Raw genomic sequence first — 9676 nt, forward strand, 5'->3', positions numbered from 1 at the left:
TATAAATGAAAATTTCTACCTTTTTCTTGGATAGTAAATTGGTAATAGAAACTGGAATTGAGGTTCAAGCATTTTTACCAGTTATTATACATGAAAAAATAACTAATTTCTGAAGTTCATGCGGATGTTGGCGCAGATCTGGGAAGAGACAAGACCAAGCTGCTGCAGAGAAAGAGAACATCGACTTTGGATGCTCAATTTGATAATATTTGCAAGAAATAATATTTAAAACATGGCGCAGACGAAGAAACTCATGTAACACCCCGCACCAGACATCATGAATTTCTTCTAACAAAATACAAGGATCATCACTATCCTCTACATAAAATTTTCTAATATCCTTGATTTGATGGGAACTGGAGGCCGAAAATCCTCCAACCGTAAGTTGGAGCTTGCTCGGATTTGATTCAAAACAGTTTCTCCTTTCTCTGTTTTAATTACCCCCAAGGTGCTTCCAAGAACATCTCCGGCGAGACCAGTTTGTCGAAGCTCCTCTCCACCATCGTATATTAAAAGCCCAATCTCCGCCAGGGAGATGACGTTTTCTACAATGACTTTGGCAAAAATACGGCCAAGAAATTCTGCAGCTTTTGGAGCATCATTCACTGCATCCTCCAATGTGCTGAGAACAGATTCAAACCTGAGTGAAAAAAACAAAAACCATAAATGTAATGGCTTCAGAAGGTTATAATCAATCGGTGAATACTGTTGAATGATTCTCATACCCTTTAACAAGTTGAACTTTGCTTAACACACCATCACGAGAACTTGCCAGATTGACAAGTAGCTTGGCCAAAAGATCCCGTTCCATGTCTTTTCTTTCAAAAGAGTCTGTTACCCAAAGAGCAATCATTGTCGGATGAAAGTTTTGGGAATTCAAATCTTTGACGCACAAAGCAACTTCTTTCTCATCTCTAGCACTGTAAGAATTAAAAGAGAAAAATGCTAAGTACCTAATAAAAGTAATCATGGAATTAAATCAAGAGCTGTAATTTTTAAGTTTACCATCAACAGCTGCACTACTTACCTTAAATCAAGTTATCAGTATCAACATCAAAATTGATCAAGATATATTTTAACCACATAGTTTGAGCAAAAAAATTTTCAAATCTCAATGTCCTTTTAAGTTTTAAAAATGTAAATGCATACTATAACTCTTTAAGTTTACTATCATCAGCTGTGCTATTTACTTTAAATGAAGGCATCAGTATCCAGAATAAATATCAAAATCGTGTAAGATATATATTTAACCATACTTTGAGTAAAAGAACCTTCAAATCTCATTGTCCTTTAAGATTTAGAATAACTAAAACTCTGAAAAGTTTTTGCTTCTAAATCTGATTAAATAACAAGACAGTATTGGGGCAAGTTAATTGCAGTTCGATTATTAGACTGCCAACCTGTAAATTTAATATTTGAGATCCTAAAGCCAAACACTTTTCAATAGCAGTTTTACATTCAACTTTCTGCTGATGACTAAAAGTAGAGTGCAAATATGCGTCCATATGCAAATGAATGTGATTGTGCATTTATATACTTATATGTTACAGGAAACAGAATGACTAGTACCAGGGACACTAAAATCAGACTTGAGCCAAGAGGATACCTGTAAAATTCTTTAATTGCTGCTATGGACATTTCCTGCAGGCGCTCCTCAGGCCAGCCCTTTTCTGGAGGACTATTTTGAGAGAAACCTGATGTTTGACCTCGTGCAGGTGGAGAAGCTGCAAGAGGTCTATCAAAACTGCGATCGGGGTTCCTAAAGTCCCTATTACTGAAATTCATGCCACGTTCCAGGGAACTCAACTGGTCATAAGAAGCTGGCATTGCAAATCTATCTGTCACATATCTTGGCTTGAGATCCTCCCTAGAACCATAAGTAGTCCGCTCTGATAGAGAGCTAAAACCATTCAAACCAGCAGCCATTCTTCTTGAATCTCCTGAACTAGGAGAAATATCAGCTAGGGGTGCACTTGACATTGCTGGCTGTCCTCTAAAAGACATCCCTCTAGCGAGACCACCCTGGGGGCCCAAAGTAATAGAATCATCAGCAATCGGTCTTTGAGGCAAGGTAACTGACAAAGTCCTAGCCTCCAAAGACTGTCTGTCGTCTGTGCGAGTATCCTGAGCCCCAAAACCACGGACCTGGGTGGGCAACCCACGAAAACTACCCATCTGAGCACCAGGGGAAGATAACATAGATGGTCTTGGACCAAAATCCATAGTCGCTCTTCTTGCAGCAGGATTGATTCCAGGACCACGAGCAAGCCTACTGGCTTGTGCTTGTCGCTCTTGAGCAGCATCTCTGTGCACTTCCTCAATCTTTTTAGGCCCTTCAACTTTCCTCCTCTGCTGCCATTTATTCTTTCTCAAATCAATAGCATCCTTCAACATGAACCTAAGCCTAGAAGATAATTTCATATTGTTCGACAACTTTCCCATCCTCTCAAAATAAGCATCCATATAATCCTTTGCTTTGGGATGGTCAATCATGTCTCCAATCGTACTCATTAATTTGCACAAAGCCTCAACATCTTCCTCATCAGGATTCTCATACTCACCGAGTAATTTCTTGATGCATTCATGCATTATTCTCTCAGTTAACATTTTCTTCTTGTACAACTCCCCAATAAGTCTAATGTTACCCAACATTCGCCTCCGTACCTTGATTCTCTTTTCCTCTCTTTCCTCCTCAGACTGTTTAGCCTCACCCACTTCCTCAACTTTATTTGCTTCTTCTTGCTCTCTCTCCCCTCTTTCAAATTCCTCCTGGCACTTGTTCAGCAGCAATCTCTTGAAAGTTATCTTTTCATTGTCTTCACTAAAATCAGGCAACTCTCCTGCCAGATGATAACAGAAGTTTGCATACATTTCACAGAAAGTTGGCTCCATCAAAGCTTTGTCAAAGATCTGTGAGATGACACCAGTGAGTGTACCTGCATTGTCAATGTTTACTTCTTTTACTTGTTCAAAGAGTTTCTCAAAGTTCTGGGGAGTTAGTTTGTTCAAAATGGCTTTCAATCGCCTTTGCTTGGATTCTTCATCGTCAGCCACTTTACCCACTTCATACTTCCTTTCAGCTTTGTGCATCATCTGTAATGGAGTTTGCGGAGAAGGAATCAACCCCCTTTGTTGATAGTTAGCAACACGTTGCCACCTCTCAGTGTCAGGACTATTTCGTGGCATCCCTCCTTGTGGACCCATAGGTTGCATTGGTCCTGAAAGGATCCCTCCAACATATGGCAGAGGTGTTTGCGCATGTGGGTACCTTAGAACACCAAAGTTACCCCCTAGGCCAGGCCGAAAACCTGCTGCAGCACCATAAGCAAGATCAAGATGCAAGTCCTTTCCTGGGCCAAAAGAACCAGGTAGTTTAATCCATCTGTCATCATCACCCATTCCACTAGCTCGGCGATCTAATCGAGAACCACTAGATTGCCTATCTATTATTCTTCCAGGACTAGGATATGAATCACGATCAACAAGGTAAGAAGCATTAACATTGGCAGCCATCAAGGCCCCTGCAATATCAGAAGCAATCTCAAATCCCTGTGGAAGATCAGCACACTGCTCTGCAAACTTAAGGAGGAAATCTCTGGAATACTTCTTTGCTATATTCCCACTTCCATCTTTCTCATGACTGACTAACCCTCCATGAGCCCTTTCGTCATTATCTGAAGTTTCTAATTTTGGTGTAGAGATGTCAGCAGCATCTTCCCAATCATCCGGTTCAGCTTTATTCTGTGCAATTTTCTCACTTTCTGTAGTATCCACCTGAAGGGCCTCATGAGATACCAGCTTCAAATTAACACCAATAGAATTGCTTTCTACACTTGCAGAAGGTATGACTGTCTCTTTCTTTTCCTCAGGACCTTTATATGCCATATAGAGATCAGAAGTTGTCCCAGCAGCATCAGCCTTCTGAAGAATTTCTTTTCTTTTTTTCTTCCCTCTAATTATAGTACTCTTTGTCCTACTGAGTTCTGGCGCACTACTGAGTTCTGGCGCAGGTTTGTCATTTGAACTAGGTACAGAAACACCTTCTCCTTCGTATTCTGAAGTTGAGTTTGAGAGATCTGGAGTTGTGATGGGAGCAGACTGCTGGTCTGATGCACTATATTTAGTAACAGTGATCTCATCGCTATCAGTGGCACTTGAAGATGCATTGGAAACAAAGGTGATATCAACATGAGAACCTTCAACATTTGTAGAGTCGACAATTATAGAGGTAGAGACATCCATACTATCAGTGACTCTCTCATTTTGTATGCTAACCCCCACATCTTCATCAAGCACCCTCAGTGCAGTTCCTAAGGTTGGAACACCATTGCTGGTAGCTGGTGCCTTTGTTGCAGATTCCTGATCAGATTTAAGCTCCATAGACTTCAAGGGAACCAGTTCAGAAGGAATCTCAAGAGTAGCATTGTCTTTTAAGTGCTCTTCAGGTAATTTTTTTTCCTCTTCTTCCTTAATTCCACTGATTTCAGGTTTTGGTTGCTCATCCAGCTTGGAAGAACCATCCATCTTAGCATGCTGAACCATGTCCAAGCTATCAACATTATTGCCAGTACCAGAAACTTCAGATGAAATAGAGGTTAAGCCTTCTCTCTTGCTATCTGTCTTCAGTTCTAAGGAAGAAATTGAAGCATCATTAATTGATAGTAATTCCCTGGTAGATTGTGACAAAACATCAGCAGCTGCTGATGTTTTTAAAGCTGTTTCAACCCCTATAGTTTCAGAAACTGCACTGTCCAAGGAAATACCATGTTCTTCAGCGTGGGAAGCCAAGTTGGATGCTGATGTCGTAGACTGCCCAACAGTGTGTGAACAAACAGATAAATACATGCAAACAAAACATTACATGTGAAAAAAAAAAAAACAAACACACACAAGGAAAATACCTGATTTGGTGGCTGAATATGTCCTTTCTTACCCAGTTTCTTTTGATAATCTTTTATAGAGTTTGACCTACTCAAACTCTCCTTCCTTCTGCCTTCATTACTGGCAACAACTGGCATAGACTCCTCAGATGTAGCAGCTGGAGCAGAAGACACAGAATTAGATGGCAGGCTCTCATCCAAGTTAGTTGCTGGAATTTCCCCATAACGTTTAGCTGCAGCAGGTAATGACTTGGATGTTAATGATTCACTTCCAGGTTTTGGCTGCTCTACAAAGCTCTCTTGACAAGTATCCAACTCTTTTTGAGCCTGAGATGAGCTAACCTCACTAGATGGCACAGAAGGTTTTAGTGAACCAACCTTTCCAACAGGAGGCAAGCCACTTGAAAAAGTGGAATCTGCCACCTTCTCTCCAACAGAAACAGCAGCTGGCTTGACTGTAACCTGTGTTATACCTGAGGAAGCAAAGGATGTCACACTGTGAACATCACGAGAAGGTTCCACATTTGGTGATTCTGAAGTACCATGTGTAAGATTTATGGATTTATTAACTGGAAGTGAACCATGGGCTGCCACTGAATTCATAAAAGAAATGTTTTGATGACCCTGGCCAACAGGATAGTTAAATCTAGGCCCTGGGGCATTGGGTGCTATCTGGCTACTAGACAATGGCATAGAACTTGGTGGTGGATAAAACATGGAATTGGTGTTGTAAGAATTGGAATAATAGTTGATTGAATGAGAAGTTGAAAATGTTGGAATCGGCTGGGATTGAGAAGGCACATTAGGATGAGACCTCGGACCTGATGACCCACCATCTGAATATGCATCTGTTCGTTTATCAAGCCTTAATTCTTCATGAGTGTCAGGGTGAGTAATCTTGACAGGAGTGGTTTTACGAGGAACACCAAACCTCCCTCCCTGCTGTTGAGAATACTGAGGGGCAATGCCCATTCCCAAGGTGCCCAATTGGGGTGCAATCTGGGCACCCAAAGATGGCGTGAAACTCAAACCCTGACCCTGATGCATCATTCCCTGAGGTGGCAGAGGATGGGGCCGAAGACCTGGGACAAAGACTTGTTGCTGCACCTGAGGTGCATTTCCTATTGGTAATGGAATACCCATTGGCAATTGAATTGAAGTAGCAGTTACACTCTGAGACTGAATCTGTGGATTAGGCCCACCAAATTGCATGGAAACCTGGGGCTGGTGATGAAATGGCATCTGCATAGAAGTCATGGGTATATTAAGAAGAGATGGCTTCTGTGTTTGGTTCGCAGGGGGTGCCACAGAGGCTTGTGCATCTTTTTTGACATTGGGCACTGGATGAGCCTCCCCAGAATTAGATTGGTCAGTTGCAACCGAATCCTTTCTTGGTAGCTGCTGCTTAGTAACAGGAGTGGGTAAATTTGGCACAGATATAAAAGAAGATTCACGGCGTGCCTGCAGGTTAAAATGTCATTTAAATATAAGTGAATTCCTAAGACTCCAAAACTATATCAGTTAAAAAGCATCAAGATCATGAACATGATAGAACAGCAACTAAGATGGGCCACCCAAACATGTCATATTCACATTATACTCGGTTTCTACGGGTATTCTGTCTGTTAATATTTGGTAAAGTAACCAGAGTGAACAAAACGAGGCATTTTTAGTTTTCCGCAATGTAACATTTCATGGTTCTTGAAAATTAAACTACATGAAGAAGGAGAATCATTAGACTTAATTATCCACTAATCTCTTTACCTTTAATCTTTTAGATAAGGTGCAAAAAAATCATCAACAATTTACAGTTTATGACAAGATACAAACCTGATCACGTTTCTGCTCATCCAAATTTGGGGGTGCTGAGCTAGTTCGAGCTGGAATCTGATACAAATGAGGATATAACATCTGCTATTAGAAACAAGGTTTTGAATGCAAAAAGAAGGAACACCGATATGAATAGTAAGATACCTGCATTCCATTCATGAAACCGGGACTTATGGTCCCAAATTGTAAAGAGAATGCTTTTGATGTATCTCCTGGAGTTAATCCATCAGAAACAATTAAAAGCATATGATTAGTTACATCAGCTTAAAGATAGAAATGCTATCATGGTAAACAAACAGCCAAAAATACTACATATCATTATAACTGCCACTACTGTAAATTGGAGAACCCCCAGTTTACCCATAATTGAAGTAACTTTGATCCTATAAGCTTAGTACACCAAGCACAATAGATACATACCCTTTGCGGCAGTTGTGGGGGAACTACTGTCAGAACTCATGGTGGCAGATTGAGAAGTTGGAGCCTTCGGAACAGCTCGGGTGCTTCTCTGAGTGGGGGGCGATTCAACTGGCTTGGCAGCACCACTTGCAACCGGTGCATCAGATGCTCCTATCAGAAAAAATGACCATGAATGCAAATAACATCAAGACTATTTTCTTCAATCATAAACCTAAAAAGGGAAACAAGCTCAAGAATTTTGAATCATACCTTGTAACTGGGGCTGTACATGTGCACCATTTGGTATGTTACACGAGGCCAAAGCATTACTAGACTCTGAAGAATTCACAGCCGGTGAATTTACCCTAGATTGCCCGCCTTGTGCATTGTTAAACTTCTTAAAACTGTCATATCAAAACCACCCAACAAAAATCAAATCATCAGTCCACAAATCACATAGAAACCTTAAATTAACTAGCAATCAAACGAAAAAGAAAAATAACACCCTTGCGCATTGTTAGACTTCTTAAAACTATCATATTAAGACCACCCAACAAAAATCGAATCATCAGTCCACAAAATCACAAAGAAAACCTTAATCCTATAGGAACCTTAAACTGGCAATCAAACGAAAAGAAAAACAACGAAGCAAAGCCTAAAGCATGATGATGTGTTGTCCTTATCGTTACCTTCGAGTATTGGAACCCTAAATAAACTGACAATCAAACGAAAAGAAAAACAACAAAGCAAAGCCTAAAGCTTGATGATGAGTTGTCGTTATCGTTACCTTCGATTGGAAGATAAAGAAGAAGAAGAAGAGAGAGACGGTGAAGGGGCGGGCCCGCCGCCAGCGCCCTTACCGTAAGCGCCTGAGGAGGTCCGCTGCTGATTAGAACCGGCGGATCGCCCCAATTTTCGGTATTGTTGCTCGCTTTTATCGTACCTTGATTGATTGAAGGACATATATCTCACCCTATTTCCCTCTTTCTTTTCCCTTCCTTAATCTCTGCATCCAAACAGATCACAAAACCCAAACAAATTTTAAAAAAAAAATTCATACATTCTAACGAGACAACAATGAGGATTGAAGTGTACCTGTGAACTCAAAGGAGTGTTCAGAGAGAGAAAAAAATTAGGGTTTTTAATTGGGAAGTAATGTTGATATACGTAGCAGCAGGAGAAACAGCAAAAATAAAAATTAGAACTTGTTTTTCTGAAAAAGAAGAGAGAGAGAAAATCCAAAAAATAAGGGAAAGCAAAATAAAATAAGTGGGGGAGAGAAAGTAAATTGGGTAACAAACTATCGAGCGAGGGGGTCAAAAAGTAGGCTTTTTAGGAGATCAAAGCATCGAATGAGTCGTGGTTCCTTTGAGCTTAAGTGAGAGTCATGTCTTCGCTTTCGCTCCGATCTTTTTTAGTGCCCCATTTTTCTCCGTTTTATAGTTTTTTTATTTTATTTTTTCACTTCCTTGCAGAAAGTTCATGTCACGGTTATTATTCTTTTTTACTAGTTAAATTTCACGATTTTATCTAAATCTTATAATTTATATCATTCGTATCATTTAAAATATTATATTTTTATTATATTTTATATAAAAATTATTTGTTATCAATATAAAAATAAATATATAATTTTCTTTAATTTTATTAAATTTATTTATAATTTTTTTTAAATTTTAAATTATATATTTTTGTTTATATCATCTAATCATATTTTAAATTATTAATTTAATTTTATCAAATAAAAATCTCACAAATAAAAATAAAATTATGTGGATATTTATATATCATATTTTGATATACAATCAATATAAAATTTATAATTTTTATCTAAAATAATGATATTTTCTATCATTTCAATGAGATTTTACTCGTCAACATTACATCCTCGATATTCTCAAAATCGATTTTGGGATCAAATGTTCAGGTTCATACTAATTTACAAAAATTTATAATTTTATCTTACAAAATTTATTTTAAAAATGACAAATATTTATATTTCAAATCCAATCGGACTGCATTACAAATATAAGATTCATAACTTCTTTAGGATCATTACACTTGACTTGAGTTTTTACCAACCGCACTTCTTTTATTTAAATTTTATTTATATTTTTAAATATTTTTTCACTTGCCGATGGGGCTAATTGCAGAAAAAGAGATTGAAATAAGAGTATAATTAAATCGAACTAAATTGATATAACGAAAATTTTGAGTTTTATTCAAAATTTGACTTGAACATTATTAAATTTTAATTTTTAAGTTTGAATTTAACTTAAAATCAAAATTAAATTACTCAATTAAACTTGTTTAATAAAAATAAACTCAATTTTATGATGAGCTCAAATTGATGTTTATATAAGATTAAGATAATTATTTTTTTAATTAAAATTTAAAATTTTAATTAAATTTATAAATTATTTAAATTAAATATTTAAATATTTAAATTTAACTCACTTGATAAATTAAATTATTCAAATTCAATTAAATTATAAATAAATCAAATTCAAATTTTATCTAAAATTCACTCTAATAATTTATTAATATTGATATATCATCTACTCTTA

General features: G+C 37.7%; 1 protein-coding gene across 1 annotated transcript; it reads right to left on the bottom strand.

The window, feature by feature from the left end:
• Window positions 1-163: 163 nt before the first annotated feature.
• Window positions 164-8515, bottom strand: LOC111288494 (eukaryotic translation initiation factor 4G-like). Its single transcript, XM_022879399.2, has 10 exons — window positions 8205-8515; window positions 7897-8115; window positions 7380-7513; window positions 7131-7280; window positions 6855-6922; window positions 6711-6767; window positions 4902-6341; window positions 1607-4809; window positions 726-920; window positions 164-640 (listed from the first exon to the last, which is right to left on the bottom strand). The coding sequence occupies exons 2-10, from the start codon at window positions 8070-8072 to the stop codon at window positions 319-321; spliced, it is 5745 nt and encodes a 1914-aa protein (XP_022735134.1). The 5' UTR covers window positions 8073-8115; window positions 8205-8515; the 3' UTR covers window positions 164-318.
• Between the last annotated feature and the right edge of the window lie 1161 nt (window positions 8516-9676).

This window comes from Durio zibethinus, chromosome 4 (assembly GCF_047325235.1).
Source record: "Durio zibethinus cultivar Kanyao isolate XHJ-2024 chromosome 4, ASM4732523v1, whole genome shotgun sequence".
Lineage (NCBI taxonomy): Eukaryota > Viridiplantae > Streptophyta > Magnoliopsida > Malvales > Malvaceae > Durio > Durio zibethinus.